Here is a 19,186-nt window from a genome sequence, read left to right on the forward strand (position 1 = left end):
GCTATCATTAGTGTGGAATCCCTAGAGGACACTATGAAAAGCAGATTCAGTTAGAGGTGAAAGTATAGTGGTTACTCAGAAGACACTTTCTGTCTCACCCCAGCCTTTTTAAAACACTTACATTGTTAGATGTGGTGAAATGCACTCTTTATAGAAAATATGGCAACCATATTCAGAATGGGCCAGAAACTAAACCAGAAAGGCTGGTAAGAAGACTGAACAATAGCCCAAGCCCACTATAGCTAATGAGAATTGACTGGATTAATGAAAGCCTAGATCATCTTAGTGAAAATATCTTAAAGTCATGAGAACAAAATAATAAAAAAAACATGTTTCAGAAGGGCTGAATAATATAAGACATCCACAGAAATCCACGGACTTCATCCTGCTTTTGAAGAAATTAATCAGAAAACAAAGTGTGATTTTTATTATCACAGTCTCATTCGAACACAAAAGCAGCCACTATTTGAGAGCTTTGATTTACATGATACAAGCATGAGAGAAGTCTTACATAATGTAAAGCTCAGATAGCTTCCTGTAGAACATGTTGTTGTCCAAGTCAGAAGCTGCTTTTCCTGTATTATTTTTTCTTTTATTAATATTAATCATTTCATTTGTTTACATCTCAAATGATATCCCCCTTCCCAGTTACCTCCTCCAACAACACTGACTCCAATATCCCACTTCCCAGTTATCCCTCCGCCATGTCCCCCATCACAAATCTTCCCTCCTCACTTTCTTTTGTCTGTATGAGAGTGCTCCCACACACACCCACACTCTCCTGCCCCACTGCTCCAGTATTCCCCTACTCTGAGGCACAAAACTTCCCCAGGACAAAAGGCCTCCCCCTCCTGTTGCTGTCTGGCAAGGCCATCCTCTGCTACATATGGATCTGGAGCTGAAGATTCCTTTAGGTACACTCCTTGGTTGGTGGTATAGTCTTTGGGAGAACTGGGTGGTAAGGCCAGCCTATGTTGTTCTTCCAATGGGGTTTCAATCCCCCTCCATTCCTCCAGTCCTTCTGCCAGCTCCTCAACCAGGTTCCCTGAGTCATCCTGACAGATGACTCCAAGCACCTGCCTGTACATTGGTCAGCTGATGGCTGTACCTCCCAGGAACTTCCACACTTTGCTCCTCTCACAGGTGCCTCTTGACTCAAGCAATAGTGTTGGGTTTCGTGCCTGCAGACTTAATGTATTCCCCAGGTGGGTCCGTTCCCCAATTGGACCTTCCTTCAGTCTCCATTGGTTCCATTTTTTTATCCCTGTTCTTCCTTTGGAAAGGAACATTTCTGGGTTATAAAAAAACAAAAACAAACTTCGATTTATTTACATTCCAGATTTCATTCTCTCCCCACCCTTGTCCACACTCCAACTGTCCTCCTCTTTACTCCCTGTCTCCATGAGGATGTCCTCATCCCCCACCATCCACCACCCACCCTGCCTGACCTCTAAACTACCTAGGGCCTCCAGTCTTTTGAGGGTTAGGTGCACCTTCTCTGTCTGACCCGGTAGTCCTCTGCTATATACGTGTTGGGAGCCTCATATCAGCTGGTGCATGCTGCCTGTTTGGTGGTCCAGTTTTTGAGAGATCTCAGGGGTCCAGATTAATTGAGACTGCTGGCCCTCCTACAGGGTTGCCCTCCTCCTGAGCTCCTTTCAGCCTTTCCCTATTTCAACAAGGGTCAGCAGCTTCTGTCCATTGGTTGGGTGCAAATGTCTACATCTGACTCTTTAAGCTGCCTGTTGGGTCTTCCAGAGTGAGGTCATGCTAGGTCCATTTTTGTGAGCAGTCCATAGCCTCAGTAATAGTGTCAGGCCTTGGGACCTTCCCTTGGGCTGGATCCCACTTTTAGGCTGTCTCTAGAATTTCTTTTCCTCAGGCTCCTTTCCATTCTCATCCCTGCAGATCTTTCATCGAGGAACCGTTTTGAATCATTTTTGAATATGGGATGGCAACCCCCTGTCTCACTTTCAGCTGGGGGTGGGCTCTATAAGTTCCCTCTCCCTACTGTCTGGTATTTCATCAAAGGTCTCCCTGTGAGACCTGAGAGTCTTTCACCTCCCAGGACTTTGCTGTATTCTGGAGGGTTCCCCCAACTTCCTACCTCTTGAGGTTGCCTGTTTCCATTCATTCTGCTGGCCCTCAGGGCTTCTGTCCTTTTCCCTCATCCAATACCATATCAGGTTCACCTCTCCCTCCCCCTGCCCTGTCTACTTTCCCTCACAGGTCTCTCCCTCTCTCCCCACTTGTGATTGCTTTCTTCTACCCCCTCCCCAAAGTGGGCCTGAGGCATCCTCACTTGGACCCTTCAGCTTTTTGGCCCCTTTGAGTTCTGTGGACTGTATCTAGGGTATTCTGTATTTTTTCTGATATCCACTTATTAATGAGTACATAATATGCATGTCCTTCTGAGTATGATATTTTCTAGTTCCATCCATTTGCCTGAAAAAACTCATTATGTTCTTGTTCTTAATATCTGAGTAGTATTCCATTATGCAAATGAAACACATTTTCTGGACCATTCTTCTGCCATGGGATATCTGGGTTGTTGCTAGCTTCTGGCTCTCACAAACAAGACCGCTATGAACATAGTGGAACATGTGCCCCTGTGGCATTTATTTATTCATTTATTTAAAATAAATAAAACTTTGAGATGGGTAGGTGGCTCTAGCCCTCTGCCAGGGGCAGAGCCTATCCACTGTAGGTGGTCCTCACAGGTTCTATCTCCATCTTCTCTGTACATTACAGCTAAATTCGATCCCATTGGATTCTGTGACCCTCACTTTTTTTTTTTTTTTTTTTTTTTTTTTTTTTGGTGCCTAGTACCTGCCAGTGGCTAGTGGCCATCCCCAGTTCCTCACCCCCCTGTTTTAATTTCTAAGTTACTCTGAAGCCAGAAACTGCTTCAAGCCTCTGGTCAAATTAATACCTGCTGCTTAACAGAGTGTTGATGGCGGGTTTTTGGAGGGGAAACTGGGAAGGAGAATATCATTTGAAATGTAAATGAATAACATTTTTGTTTCATTAATAAAAACCCAGAACAAGCAAACAAACAAACAAACAAACACAACAACAACAAAACAGAGGGGTGGTTAAGTAAAGAGACTTTATTTAAACCCTTGTCTTCTAGGCAAAGTTACTGACAGGAAAAAAAAAGACACATTTGGAAAGGAATCTTTCTTTCTTTTTGTTCTCCCCTTTTCACATATTTTCTTTATTTATAATTCAAACGTTATCCCCTTTCCAGCTCTCCCCTCCAGAAAGCCCCAATCCCATCCCTGCTCCACCTGCCTCTATGAAGGTGCTCCCCATCCATTCATTCACTTCAGCTTTCCTGCCCTGGCGTTCCTCTACACTGCAACAACAAACCCCCTCAGTCCCAATGGCTGCTTCTCCCACTGATGTGCAACAAGGCTATCCTTTGCCACATATGTGGCAGGAGCCATGGGTCCCTCCATGTGTATTCTTTGATTGGTGGTCCAGTCCCCTGGAGCTCTGGGTGGTTTGGCCTTTTGACATTGTTGCCTTCTCCAAAAGTTTACCATGAAGGAGTGTTGGATTTTGTCAAAGGATTCTTCATCATTGAATGAGTTAATTATGTGATTTTTTCCTTCAGTTTGATTATATGGTGCATTACTTTGATAAATTTTTGTATATCGATCACGATGAATGATATTTTTGATGGGTTCTTTGTTTCATTTTGCAAGAATTTCATTGAACATTTTTTCTGTCTATGTTCAAAAAGAGATATTGATCTGAAATTATCTTTCTTTGTTGAATCTTTATATTTTAGGTATCAGCATGACTGTGACCTCATAGAATAAATTTGGCCATTCTGTTTCTAGTAAGTGGAATAGTTTGAGGAGTATTGCTATTTGCTCTTTTTTTTTTTTTTTTTGAATGTCTGGTAGAATTCTGCAGTAAAACAATCTGGCACTGAGATTTTTCTTGGTTGGAAAAATTTAATGACTGCTCTTATTTCTTTAAGCACTATATGACTATTTGTATAAATTATTTGGTCTTGATTTGGAAGTGGTCAAGATGAACTTTTTTTTTTTGACCTGTTAGTTTTTGCACCCTAACTCAATGTAGCCAGCTGGCATGCCAGGCACATTTCCATAAGAAAAATTTGTATCCTGAAAACAACTAACATAGTTGGTAGAGGTAACAGAATCCTAAAAATATTTAGATATAAGAAGCAATAAAAGTGGGGAAAGTAAAAAAAAATAAAATTCTCTAAAGAATTTTAATACTCTACTAAAGACAATTTGGGAGATTCTGCCACATGTCAATTAAACTGGTAGCCACACTCTATTTCTAGGAGGAAGCAGCTGGGAGATAAAGCATTTTGTTCCACTCTGTAGCACTGTGTGGTGGGCTACTACTCCCCTGCTGACAATAGTAAGTGGCAGCAACTTCGTCCTGCATGCAGCTGATTGTCAGAGTGTAAGAGCTCTCAGACCCACTGCCACTGAAGCTGTCTAGGACTCCAGATGCCAGGATGGATGTCCTATAAATCAAAAGTTTAGGGGAGGATCCTGGCTTCTGCTGGTACCAGTGTAAGTAATTGGAACTTATACTTGAGCTGGCACGGCAGGTGATGGTGACCTTCTCCCCTCGAGATGCAGTTATGGATACTGGAGACTGGGTGAGAACCATTTCTCCCTTTGACACTATGATAAGGAAAAAGTGATGATGATAAGAGAGAGAGGTTAGTAGAAATAAAGACACAAAAATAACTTCATATTCAGAGTATTGAGAAGAAACTCAGTATTCAGAAGAAACAAAACAAAAAGAAAAAACGTTTATCTTAGACTCAAACTTCCCCCAATGTAAAGAGTCTTGGATTCTGAGCTCATTGACCTACCTTTCTGTTACCTGTGACACAGATTAGCAGTAAGCTGAAAATCTGCACCCACATATCCATTGTGTTTTCTAATCTTGGTCTCAGGCTCTTCTCATATGTACATCTCTGTAAAGCAACTGTGAACTATTTGTGACTCCTCAAGATGAAGTATGCAAATATCAAATTACAAGCGAGTCCCTTCTTGGCTTATAAATCCATGTGGTCCTTTAACTAGGCGAACCTAGTTAAACCAAGTTAGTGTTTACTTATTTGTATATATTACCCTGATGGGAAGAGAGTTCACTGTTTCTCTTTCTCTTCTTTTTGGTGCATAGTTCTAACCACAGTATTGCTCACATATTTTTGTGAAGTCTGGCTTAATTTGATTCTCTAAGTAAGGTAAGATCTACTGAGAGTATGGATGGAAGTAGAGGTACAAATTTTGTAGCAACTATCATTTGTCCAGGACTCTATCCCATGTTGGATTTGAGTGAACCCTGGGCTGGAAGTTCATGAAGACATACTCATCTGAATAACCACCATTCTCAGTATGCACTCTGATGTTTCTTTTTGGGTTGAACCATACTATTATCTGGGAATATTTGACCACACTTTTCAAATGAACTATGCTGTAATTGTTAAAGAACAACAGCTCATGAATCTGAAAATACTTGTATAAGTTTGATACAAATATACTTGTTCTTACAGAAAATTTTAATTATGTTCCTATCAACTTTGAAGTTAAACAAGAGTCCATGAGAGAGTTATGGTTCTCTCTAGAAATTCTTTAAGAATATCACCCCTATTCCTTCTTTTATAAAGGTCTTCCATTGTGTATTAAACAAATTGTTAAGTATGCTATTCTGACAACTCATTTCTAAGGAAACCGCTACTTTTCATTAATGATAACCCAGGATCTCATGTTTCATTGTTTATGTTTATCTAATGTTAGATGTTAATCTTATTGTCCCTTAAGTATAAAAGATCTTTCATTATTTTTGTGAAGATAGTTTTTATAATTTAATGAAAAGAGCACTAAACCATCTGTGGTATTAAATAACAACAAATTCTCTTATCTGTTATGTCATCTTTACATCCCCTGAAACATCCAATTTTAACCTTCATGTTAATTCAGTTCCCTCCAGTCAGCTGTGGTACTATGACTATAACCAGCTGCCAGTGGAAATGGATCCTCCTGAACCAAGGAAGTCTGTTGCTAAAAACCAGTGTCCTGAGAGAGGCTTATTGCCCTTTTTTGAAGAGAGTGGACTTGCTGGATCCCCAGGTTCAGTAGGATAACTCTGGGTGTGGTAAGTTCTAAGAATGCTAAATGAGTGAGCAGACACTTAGAGATCTTCCTGGGGGTCAGGTGGATCAAGCTCCTAGGAACTGTTCATTTTCAAGTGTTATGGTGATACAGATCCAAGTCTGGAGATGTTGACTGAAGAGATTTGTATTAGTGCTGTCCTCTTCTGGTGGGATAGCCACAATGAAGATCCTGTACTCTGTTTTGGAGTCTAGAGGAAGAGTTATACTTAACAGTGATCAGTGCCAAATAGTAGTGTGCTTTATAAACAACTCATTTGCTGAAAATTGCAGACAGGAGTTATTATTTGCTCCCAGATGTCAGAGTCATGATAAAAAATAATGTTCACACAACCACACAAATGCACATAAACTCCAATTCATGCAACCATTAATTAAAGAAACATTAACAGAAAAGTTTTAAACACATCTACAAAAGTATTTAAAGTGCATTAGTTCTCCTGAGAACATTATGTCCACATTCAAAGATACTACATACTGCCTTACAATGATGTTATAACCAGCTAAAATAACATACAACATTTTTATGATAAAAAGAGTATCAAGTCATTTAATATAAATCTCTAATACAACAAATTGTTGAATATCCTATGTAGTTTTTAAAAGATGACACACTAATGATACTGGTGGCTACCTGTTGAACATTGCTGCTGCTACTCAACATTAAGAAAAAATGCTAACTACACAACAAGGTATAGTGAACAGTAAGCACTTGCAATTTAAAATCAAGTTTCTATTGAAGTGTAGTACTTTGGGCACCTTATGAAGGCGAATTGTCACTCTGCTGACCCACTGAATGGAATGACAAAGTAAGTTGAGAATCACAAATTCTCACAGAAGACATCAAGATGCATGCTGTTGTGGCACAAATATTGATGACTTTTATTGACAATGACATTTTAATTTTAATAGCTTACATGGTAGCTTCATTATAACATATCCAATGATGGATGAATAGATTCTGAGTCTCTAAAGGCACATAACCCTTAGATCATCTGTAAAAATTGGGTGATATTCTGGCTTTCATTGGCACTAAATTCCAAGTAGCTCTGATTAGGAAGCAGACACAGTCATTTTTTAAGATTTACTATTTTGTTTTACAAACTTCTGGACACTGTCTTGCTATAAGAATAATAATGGAACCAACATGTCTCTGTTATTTTATCTGAAACTGAAGATATTCTGTAGAGGGTTTCCTGAGATTCCCCACCTTCAAGAGTTTCTAATTTTGGATCTCCAGGAGAGACAGACAGAGAGACAGACAGACAGACACACATGCACACGCACGCGCACACACACACACACACACAGAGAGAGAGAGATTGAGAGAGAGAGAGAGAGAGAGAGAGAGAGAGAGAGAGAGAGAAAGAGAGAGAGATATGGGGTTGTCAAGTGGAGATTATAGTTGTACAATCACTATGGCTGTTTTTTACATATTTAAATTTAGATCTTTTTAAATTAAGTTATTGGCAATTTTTGTCAGCCTCTTGGTCTTGAATACAATGTAATACATGGGTTGAGTTCTATTATAATCACTTTTTGAAATTATAATATAATCATAATTTTCCAACTTTCTTTTCATCCTTCCAGATATTTTGACCTATGCTCCTTGTGCCTATAATCTTTATTTTGTGGGAACTAAGCACTTTGCCTTCTGAACCATCTCAACTCTCCTTAACCTCATATTCATGTACATTTATTCTGTCATTTCTAGTCCTTGGGTTTTGTTCCATATGTGATGTGTTTTTCTGTGCTTCAATAGTGAAACAGCCATTTCCATGAAAGAATGGAAGAGAGTTGGAGCTCTTTCACATAAATTTGCTGTCTCAGAAGATACTTGAAACCATAAAGTCCCATCTGTATTTCATGGAAGTCATGATTTTTCTATTCTGGAACCATCATTGAACTTCATTAAGCATCCTTTGTAATGCCCTCAGCTTTTCCTTCCAGCATAAGTGTACAGTGAAGCTCAGAACCTGGTGACTTTTCCTTAAGATCATCTGCATAGCTTCCTTTTTCAAGTACGAAAATTAACCCAATATTCATCCTGATCTTTCAGGAAGAAGATCATCCCAAAGAGATCCTGCCATTGAGAATTGTATTCCATTTGGTGTGTGAAAAGACTCTGTGATAGTAAAATATGGCAAAGAACATATGACATCCAGTGGTTAAATGGGTACCTCTTAAAGAGATTCTTCATTCCTGAAGACAATGACCATTCCCAGAAGGGAATGAAAGCAGGATCAGTAATCTGAGGTATCTAAGAAAACCAGGATTAGGTGTTCACAATTATAAACTCATGGTATTTGGATGGAGCGTGGCAAAGTTTCTAATCTTGGATGGGTTTGATTGATTTACTTTGGCAGAATCTTGATAAACACAGTCAAGCTCAGTTGGATAACAGATTTGTCCCTTCAGTCATATTGATAATTCCTCAAGTTTTATTTTCAACTCCTTTTAATGTTCATCTCAAAGTAGCACTGAAAAAAATACCTAACTGAAAAGAATTTTCTGCTCAATAAATTCATACCCACTAATGAAAAAAGAGAATACAATTTTGCCAGATTTCAGGGATTGTATGAGAATGACAGTCATTATCATTAATGGAAAAATTAATGTCAAGAGATATACAGAGTATAGAGGAGCCAGAAGTGTTCTTTGGGCTACAGAAAGGAGCATTTTTTGTAAGCATACCTGTGCTACTCTTGGTTTTGGGGGCCATCTAGAATGTCTCATCCTATGCTGAGACACTGAGATGAGTATAGGTAATAACAAATCTGAAAAGATCCCTGTTCTGCTTTTACCAATTTGCGTTTGTCCATGACACAGTCCAGAGCCCTGAAAAATTTTCAATAATATGGCCCTACTGTGTGTAGAGTCACTGCTAGCCAGAATCCAACATAGAAAAAAAACTGATGTTGCTCAGTCAGAGCTCTCTTACCACCCAGATTTTCAGGCAGGAGAGGAGTGTACTGGGGATGTCTATATCCGAGTACCATATGTGCTTTTTGTGTATTCAGGGATTAACCATGTGTATTTTATAATATATTTTCTATGTCAGGTGTGAGATGTGACATCCAGATAATCGATTCTCCATCTTCCAGCTCTACAACTCTGGAGACAAAAGCCCGATCATTTCCTGGGCCTACCCTGGTATTAACAAAAACTAAGAAAATTTTCTAAGCTTCTTTTGAAGGAATTCCAGTTTGTAACTTGCTGTAACCTGAGACAGATTCAGTGGAAGTGCATCTGGGACAGATTTTACTCTTATGATAATCAGCCTGGACTCTGAGGACACTGGAACAGAATATCCCTCTCACAAAGGGTAAGCATACAGGAGCCCCATATTTAACTTAGAAGCTGACAACCACTCTCAAAGGAAAATTCAGCTTTTCTTTGATGGAGTCTTATGGGGCATACAAACCACAATTATTTTGTACCTCCTTCTAAGGGGGACTGAGGCATCCACACTTAGGTCTTCCATCTTCTTGAACTTCATATGGTCTGTAAGTTGTATCATGGGTATTCCGAGCTTTTATCCTTTTTTGTTTCCCCCAAGCTTTTATCCTTAATACCCACTTATCAGTGAGTACATTCCATGTGTGTTCTTTTGTGATTGTGTTACCTCACTCAGGATGATATTTTCTAGTTCCATACATTTGCCTGTAAATTTCATGAAGTCATTGTTTTTAATAATTGAGCAGTGCTCCATTGTGTTAATGTACCACATTTTCTGTATCTATCCCTTTGTTGAGGAACATCAGGGCTGTTTCCAGCTTCTGGCTATTTAAATAAGGCTGCTATAAACATAATGGAGCATTTGACCTTGTGATACGTTTGAGAATTTTTTTGGGTATATGCCAAGGAATAGAATAGCTGGGTCCTCAGGTATTATTATGACCAGTTTTCTGAGGAACCACCAGACTGATTTCCAGAGTGGTTGTACCAGCTTTCAGTCCCACAAGCAATGGAGGAGTGTTCCTCTTTCTTTACATCCTCACCAGCATCTGCTGCCACCTTTTTTTTTTTTTCTCAGCCAATCTGACTGGTGTGAGGTGGAATCTCAGGGCAGTTTTGTTTTGCATTTCCCTGATAATGAAGGATGTTGAATATTTCTTTCAATGCTTCTCAATCATGTGAAATTCCTTAGTTGTGAATTCTTTGGGTAGATCTGTACCCCATTTTTAATAGGGAGCTTTGGTTCTCTGAAATCTAATTACTTGAGGTTTTATATATATATATAGGATATTAGCCCTCTATCCAATAGAGCATTGGTAGAGATGTTTTTCCAAACTGTGGGTTGTCATTTTGTTCTATTGATAGTGTCCTTTGCCTTACAGAAGCTTTGAAGTTCAAGAAGAAGGAAGACTGTCTGGCTAGTTTTGTGTCAACTTGACACAGGCTGAGGTTATCACAGAGAAAGGAGCTTCAGTTGAGGAAATGCCTCCATGAGATCCAATTGTAAGACATTTCCTCAATTATTGATCAAGGGGGAAAGGCCCCTTGTGGGTGGGACCATCCCTGGGCTGGTAGTCTTGGGTTCTATAAGAGAGCAGGCTGAGTAAGCCAGGGGAAAAAAGCCAGTAAAGAACATCCCTCCATGGCCTCTGCATCAGCTCCTGCTTTCTGACCTGCTTGAGTTCCAGTCCTGACTTCCTTTGGTGATGAACAGCAGTATGGAAGTGTAAGCCGAATAAACCCTTTCCTCCCCAACTTGCTTCTTGGTCATGATGTTTGTGTAGGAATAGAAACCCTGACTAAGTCAAAAACCAATGTGTGGATGCTTCAGTCCTACTTAGAAGGGGAAACAAAATGATTTTGTGAGGTAGAGTGTGGGTGGGCCTTGGGAGAAAGAGAAGAGGGGGAGAGAAAAAGGGGGACAGGATCAGGTGTCAGAGAATATGGGGGAGATGAACAGAGGGTCACAAAATTGAACAGAGGTATTTAGCCACGGTGGATGGGAAACTTGGTGTAGCCAACAGAAAGTCCCAGACACCAGGAAAGCAAGAGTCTCCCAGGACCCAGTGTGGATGACACTACCTGAAATACCCAGTAAAGGGGAGAGAAAACCTCTAGGGACCATATCCAGAGGTTAGGAGATGTCCTGGTTGAGGGTTGGAGGCTACCCACCCATCTAAAGAATATTAACTCAGAGTTGTTCCTGTCTAAAGGAAATGCAGGGACAAAGAATGGAGCAAAGACTGGAAGAAAAGGCATCCAGACACTGCCCCAAATATGGATCCATCTCATCTATAGAAAGCAAACCCAGAAACTATTGCTGATGCTAAGAAATTCTTTCTGAAGGACCCAAGTATAGCTGTCACCTAAGAGGCTGTGCCAGAGTCCAATCTATGCAGATGAGGATGCTTGCAGCCAATCATCAGACTGAACACGGGACCCAGATGGAAGAGATAGGGAAGGACTGAAGGAGCTGAAGGGGTTTGCAGCCCCATAGAAAGAACAATGTCAACAATCCAGAAACCCCAGAGCTCCCAGAGACTAAACCACCAATCAAAAAATACACATGGAGAGACCTATGGTTCCAGCTGCATATGCAGCAGAGGATGGCCTTGTCTGCAATCAAAGGATGGGGAGGCCCTTGTTCCTGCGAAGGCTTGATGCCCCAGTTTAGAGAAATTCTAGGGTAGTGGGGCTGGAGTGGGTGGGTGGATGGGGAAGGACCTTTGTGGAGGCAGGTGGGAGGGGAGTGGGATGAGGTGCTTTTAGAGAGAATACCAGGAAGGAGGATAACATTTGAATGTAAATAAACAAAATAACCAATATTTAAAAAAAAAAACCTCAAAACTAAGGATAAGCCAATTGCTCAACAGTAGATGACCAATTCAAACTTAACTAAATGGTACTTTTGAATTTGAAGATGTTCTGTCACATGATGCTTTATTTGGACTTTATTTTTCTTTATGGTCTTTTACTTACATACTAGGGCTTCTGATTATGTACTTTGGTTATATAATTTTTGTTTGCATGCATATGTCTCTCTATGTATGTTCATTTCTCTGTTTTGCTTTGTGGTTTTTGTTTTGTTTTGTGTTCTCTCTCTGTCTCTCTCTGTCTCTCTCTCTCTGTCTCTCTCTCTCTCTCTCTCTCTCTCTCTTGCTCTCACTCTCTTTTTCTCTCTGATAAATTTGGCATTTTCTGAAAAGCATAGGGTGAGAAATCAATTCACATTTAAAAGGCACTTGACTTCATATTATCTTTGGCTTTTTTTTTTCTTGTTCTGTCATAGTGAACCAACTAAGAAGCATTAAATGCCTGACTCTTGGTGGATTGAAACCTCTGTAAATGTGAGCCAATGAATACTGCACCAGAAGTGCTTTTGTGCAATATATGCATCAGTAGGAACAACTGAGACAGTAGTGTGTTATACTACCACCTAACTTGATGGTTTAAGTTATGACTTGTCTCATTGTGGGGGTATTCCCACAATAATAATGAATAGCATCTTTAGACTCTAGACTGTTGATAGTGAGAATATTCTGCACCAGATTCATTGAACCTCAGTGGAACTCCATTGGATAAGCAGGATGCCTCATACATCAGGAGCTTGGTAACTTTCTCTGGTTTCTGCTGATACCAAGCTAATAAGCTATCAGTTTACACTAGTCTGGCAAGTTATGATAACTTTTTCTACCAAAATGCAGACAGGTAAGATGGAGTCTGTGTCATTTGCATACTGCATATGACACCAAGCCTTAAAAAATATGATTAAGCATATTAAAAAATATATATATGACATTACCTGGAGATCTGGGAGCCATAACCTGAGCTAAGTAAATACATACTGCTGTCCTTCCTTAACTTGAAGCCAAAACAATAGCAGTCCCATGAGCCAAGTAGAAATACAAACCATTGCTTTGTCCTGACGCCAAATGATCACTGTAAGATTGTGACCAGCCTATGAAGAAGACCTTAAAAAAGAGGGCTGGTAAATTACATGAAAATCTGTACAGCTACTTGCCTGGCTCATTTCACTAAGGACCCAGCAAGAGTCCAGAGTCCCAAATTGTATTGTACCACAACCAGAATGTGAGCGTTTTTCTACAAAGGCTACTTGAGTCTCTTGTGGCAGAAAGGAAGGACTCTACTGTTTTGAGAAGGCAAAAATTTTTAATAGTTCTAGGTTTAGTTCATGCTTCCCTTGGTACTCCCTAGGAATAGGGCTCATTCAGTATGGTACAAATTTCAAAATATAAGATGCTTACATTCTACTGTTCCATTTAGGACAGTCACTGTTCATTATGGAACAATCTCAGAATTTACTACAGTTACAGGCTTCATGGTTGCCTTTCAAAGCTCTTGGTCACTCTCCCCTTTTATTTTTGTTCTATCTCCCTGATATGCTTCAAGTGAAATACAAACACTAATAACAACCAGAGACACAAAGAGCACAGTGAACATAGTTATCATGGCAGAGCAATACTCATCATCATTACATGTTTTATGCAATTAAGCAATTTCTCTTACTGCATCTGTTATTGTTCTCTTAAGCTGCTTCCACTGTGGTCAACCAAACTCAGGCATTTCCTTCTTCTCAATTCTGTTTTTAGCCAGGATATTTCCTAGACACCACAAGCTATTGCTTCTGCCCTCTATCCAGTCTTAATCCAAATTAATTTCTTCTGGGGTAGAGATCTTACAAATCCATGCAGGTACTCTGTTCTCTAAATCTGTATACTTGGGCCATCACAAAATATCTTCCAAATAAGAGAAATAAATTATCAATGTGAGTCATTGGGATTTAGGGCCTGAACATGGTGAAGAGAAAAAAAATATGGCACAAAAGTGGGTGCTTTTTATGAGGAAGTACAGATTCACAGACCAGGGTGTTTCCTCACATGGAAATACAAATAAATTTTTAGGTGTGTTTAAGAGGGATGGGCAGAGAAGAGTACTGACATGGGTGATTGTATTACTCATGATTCTTCTGAGTAACAGAATTCATAGAATGAATCTCTATCTTTATCTTTATCTCTGTCTTCAAGTATGTGTGTGTGTCTTTGTGTGTGTGTGTGTGTGTGTGTATGTGTGTGTACATGTGTACAGCTTGATGTGGCTGGAGAGTCCAAGAATATAGCAGTTCCTCAGTCCTAAAATTGGATGTCTGTATTGGTCTTTAGTATATATTAGAATCCAAAACTGGTTGGCTTTCTTGTCACTGAAAGACAGTATGTACTGTCAATACAAGGATAAGCAAGCCAAGAGCAAAGGCAAACTTCTTCTATGTCCTTAGACTTCAAGCAGAAAAGGTGGCCCAAGTTAAAGGTGTGTTGTTCTTGTCCCAAATCTAGATCAAAGGAATGTCTCTTCCTGTTTCAGAAGTCTACACTGAAATTAGATTCACCAATTTTTTTCAGTTTACATCTCAAATGCTGCCTTCTCTTACTTCCATCTTCACAAAGGCCCTCTTTCATTCCCCTACTATTTTCCTCTGATGTGCATACCTCCCACCCTGCAATATCAAGCCTCTGCAAGATTCATTGCATCATTTCCAACTTAGGCCAGATAATGAATCCCAGTTGGGCAAATGATACTACAGTCAGGCTGTAGCTTTAGGGAGAGCCTCCACTTCAGTTGTTAGGAGTCCTGCATGGAGACTTGAATTTCACTTCTTTTCCTGGGGCCTCATTCCAACCCATGTGTGTTCTTTGGGTTGGTGGCTTGATCTCAGAGAGCTCTCAATGATACCATGTATATGACTCTCTTGGTCCTTCTGTGGGGTTTCCATCCACTTTAGAGCCTCCAGTCCTTCCCCCAAGTCTTCCATAAGAGTCCCTAACCTCAGTCTAATGTTGTGAATATATCTAGATAGATGTTAGACTCAAACAAACCAAATGGCCCAATTTTAAAATGGCATATATTAGCCTGCTATTGGATGTAGAGTTAATGAAGATCTTTTCACAATCTGTAGGATGCTGTTTTGTCTTTTTGACAATTTCCTTTGCCTTCTAGAAGCTTTTCAGTTTCAATAGAACCCATTTATTAATTGTTGATCTTATGGCCTGAACCATTGGTATTGTGTTCAGGAAATTTTACCCTGGGCCAACACATTCAAGGGTATTTCCCACTTTCTTTTATATCAGATTCAGTTCAACTGGTTTTTTGTTGAGGTCGTTGATCAACTTGGACTTGAGCTTTGTGCAGGGTGACAAATATGGATCAATTTGCACTCTTCTACATGCAGACAATAAGTTAGACTAGCCTCATTTTTTGAAGATGCTTTATTTTTCCACTATATAGTTTTGGCTTCTTTGTCAAATCGCAAGTATCTATACATGTGTGGGTTCATTTCTGTGTCTTTTATTCTATTTCATTGATCAACCTGTCTATCTCTGTATCAGTACAATGCATTTTTTTATTACCTTTGCTCTGTAGTACAGCTTGATGTCAGGGATAGTGATTCCTCCAGAAGTTATTTTATTGTTCAAAATTCTTGTGGCTATCTTGTTTTGTTTTTGTTTTGCCTTATTTATAGATTGTGTCTGTTTGTTTCCATATGAAGTTGAGATTGCCCAGCAATACCTGTCCTGGGCATATGAAAAAGATGCTTCATTATATTACAAAGACAAATGATCGACTATATTCATAGCAGCCTTATTCATAGTAGCTAGAAACAGAAAGTAATCTAGAAATCCCAAAGAATAGGTACAGAATGTGGTTCATTTACTCAATGGAACACTATTCAACTATCAAAAACAAGAATATCATGAATTTTTCAGGTAAATGTGTGGGACTAGAAAATATGATCCTGAGTGAAGTACCCAAACCCGAAGGATATGCATGGTATGTACTCACTGCTAAGTGGATATTAGCCAAAATGTAACTAATACTCATGATCCACCAACAGACCCTAAGATGCTAAACAAGAAGGACTTGCCTTCTTAGTAAGCAAAGAAATTAATCAACATTTAACTGAATAAAACCTCCTTTCTCTTTACACTTAGCTGTGAGAGTTCCCACCAAGATAGAAATGAGAACAGTATGTCACGAAGAGACTTTTTAGCTAAGAAGTCTTCAGCCAAACCTTCTCCCAAAGTGAGAGAATACTTCATCTTCTGTCAAAAGACATACAATGCATATATAAGAAGGTAGAATCCTTTCAGAGAACAGAGGGAATCAACCATTTTGTGTGATGTAAAAGACACTCAATCCTTGGGAGAGCCCCATTTTGCTTGACTAATTATAGTTGCTTTAAAATCAGTACCAGAATTTTCAACCATTTCAATGTGAAAGTATATTTTTCTATTCTCCTAGGAGTGCTTTAGTACTTGACAATTGCAGAAATTTTTCTGAGCACACCTAGGCTCTAGATCACACTCTTGGTGGTCAGTGGAATCAAGCAATACAAGTTGATTATCTGACTGTTCTCAAGGTGAGAATTCTTACTGAGGTAAAACCAAGGAGTAAGAAAGACTGTGCTCCTCCAGAGAACCAGAAGAAATAATAAAAATACTGATTTTGCATTGCGAAGATGCCTTGTATATTCCCTACGCAAAACCTCTTCCTTTCCTCAAGCATCTTCTTTATTTCCATGTGCTTTCTGATCATGGTCCCCAGTTAATGGTGGAATATTATGATTACATTAATTCTACTATATGATTTCGGTATGATCTTTATATATCAAAATCAATAGCTGATCACAGTTGCCAAACCCCATTTGCCATAGGTATTGTTCATCTGGAACACCAAATAACATGCATAGAATTCAAGAATTAGGGTGATTTGGTCCATGGACCATTTTTATGTGGCAACAACTTATTTATATGGTATCAACATTATTCTTATACTGTCTTTCAGTAAAGGGAAATAAAACCCTCAGAGGCAGATTTATGATCAAATAAATGATCATAAATAGGAGAAATACTTGTCTTAGAGACATCTGCTGTGTGAGACTAAGGGCTGAGAAAGCTCCTGAAACATGTAATATCGACTTCATGCTTCATATGAAAGTGAAGCCTCAGAGATGCATGTGATTTTGTGTGATGGGGTAGAATTTTTGAGAAAGAGCTGTTACTTAATTCTATTAGATTTTCCAGGGCATTTACTAAATTTTTATTCCCTACTTAAAAAATAAAACAAAACAAAAAAAAAGCCCAAAAAAACAAAAGAAAACCCAAAAAAGTAACTTCATACATCATAAGATATCCTTTTGTTCATGCCTTAGGGTATGGAGAAAAGGAAGGAAGAAAGTATCAACCATTTTGTGATTAAAACAGGAAAATTAGAATTCCTCCATTTGTCAGTTAACAAACTATACATGCCTCATGAAACTAAGGTAGGTATTTAGTAGCCATAAGTAATTGGTTTTATCATTGGGATGAATTGTCCAAATTGTTAACAGTAGAATCTAAAAGCTTTATGTCTAAAGACTTGGACATGTTGCATAGAGACATTCATGCAAGGGTTGGTTGATTGTATGAAGCTCCCCCCCAAAGTCAGATTCTTATTCTTGCATTGAATACCTTCAAGATTTCTCATGTCAGTGCTTTGCATGTATGCTGGTGTTACCTTTGTTCAGGTATTGTTTTGACAGTTGCCCTTAGACCTCATGAATAAAGTTTCTCTGACATTTCTAAGAGAGATGTGAAGCATGCTCTGAGGACTACCATGTTCAAATTGTTGGCCACATTTCATCTATTGAGGAAGTGACTGCGTCCTAGGGAGTTAGATGGTTCTTGTTTTAGTCTGTAGCACGGTGTGCGTGGTATACTACTACCCTGCTGGCAGTAGTAAGTGGCAACATCTTCAGCCTCCATGGTGCCAATTGTGAGAGAGTAAGAGGTCCCAGACCCACTGCCACTGAAGCGAGCTGGGACTCCAGAAGCCAGATTGGATGTCCTATAAATCAAGAGTTTAGGGGAGAATCCTGGCTTCTGCTGATACCAATGCAAGTAATTGGAACTTATACTTGAGCTGGCACTGCAGGTGATAGTGATCTTCTCCCCGGGAGATGCAGCCATGGTGGTTGGAGACTGGGTGAGCACAATTTCTCCATTAGACACTATGACTAGGGAAAAGCAAGGGAGAGAGAGAGAGAGAGAGAGAGAGAGAGAGAGAGAGAGAAGTTAGTAGACAGAGACACAAAAATAATTGCATACCATTCAATATTCAGAGGAAGAAAAAATTATCTTCGATCATCAAACTTCCCCAGGGAAAATGATCTTAGTTTTTGAGCTCAAACTCCTACTCCTCTGTTACCTGTGACACTGATTAGCAGCAAGCTGATAATCTGCATCTGAAAATCCATTTTGTTTTCCATCTCAGTCTCTGGCTAATTATTGTGCTTCCTATAAGTACATCTCTTTAAAGCAACTGTGAGACATTTGTGGTTTCTGATGATGAACTATGCAAATAGCAAGACATAATCTTGGAAGTACTCAGCTTATAAACCTATGTGGTCTATTACCAAAGGCAAATCTGGTTAATCCAGGACAATATCTACTTATTTGTAGACACTACAATTAGAAGGATGGAAATGTCTGGTTTTCTTCTCCTCCTTTGTGGTACATAGCTCTGTCATAAAGTATTATTTGTATATTTCTCTGAATTCCAGCTTGACTTGATTCACCAAACAAGAAATATTCAACTAAGTAGTTTGAGGTATATTTCTCCAGTGATAATGTTGTGTTAAGGATGACTGTATATAATGTTCTCAGACTCTTCTCATAGCTTCCTGTCTTCCTTGAAGATACTCAGCAGATATCTTACTCACCTATTCCAGTCTATTCAAATGACCATGTCTACAATACATTCAGAGAATCACCATCCAAGAGTGTGATCTACAGCCTAGGTGTGCTCAGAAAAATTTCTGCAATTGTCAAGTACTGAAGCACCCCTAGGAGAATAGAAAAATATACTTTCACATTGAAATGGTTGAAAATTCTGGTACTGATTTTAAAGCAACTATAATTAGTCAAGGGCTCTACCTCATGCATGATTTAAGAGAAATGAGGTTGGAGGTTCATGAAGATTCACTCCTCTGAAACTCATCAA

At 39.2% G+C, this 19,186-nt stretch overlaps 2 gene segments (V, D, J or C) and 1 further gene; 1 reads left to right on the forward strand and 2 right to left on the reverse strand.

The window, feature by feature from the left end:
- Positions 1-19,186, forward strand: part of Igk (immunoglobulin kappa chain complex) — a 3,171,119-nt gene that overhangs the window by 1,195,028 nt on the left and 1,956,905 nt on the right.
- Igkv4-92 (immunoglobulin kappa variable 4-92) lies at positions 4,375-4,930 on the reverse strand. The segment is given in 2 exon segments: positions 4,375-4,676; positions 4,882-4,930. Coding segments are annotated over 2 exon segments (351 nt in total).
- On the reverse strand, positions 17,892-18,440 carry Igkv4-91 (immunoglobulin kappa chain variable 4-91). The segment is given in 2 exon segments: positions 17,892-18,200; positions 18,392-18,440. Coding segments are annotated over 2 exon segments (358 nt in total).

Source organism: Mus musculus, chromosome 6 (genome assembly GCF_000001635.26).
Source record: "Mus musculus strain C57BL/6J chromosome 6, GRCm38.p6 C57BL/6J".
NCBI classification, from domain to species: Eukaryota; Metazoa; Chordata; class Mammalia; order Rodentia; family Muridae; genus Mus; species Mus musculus.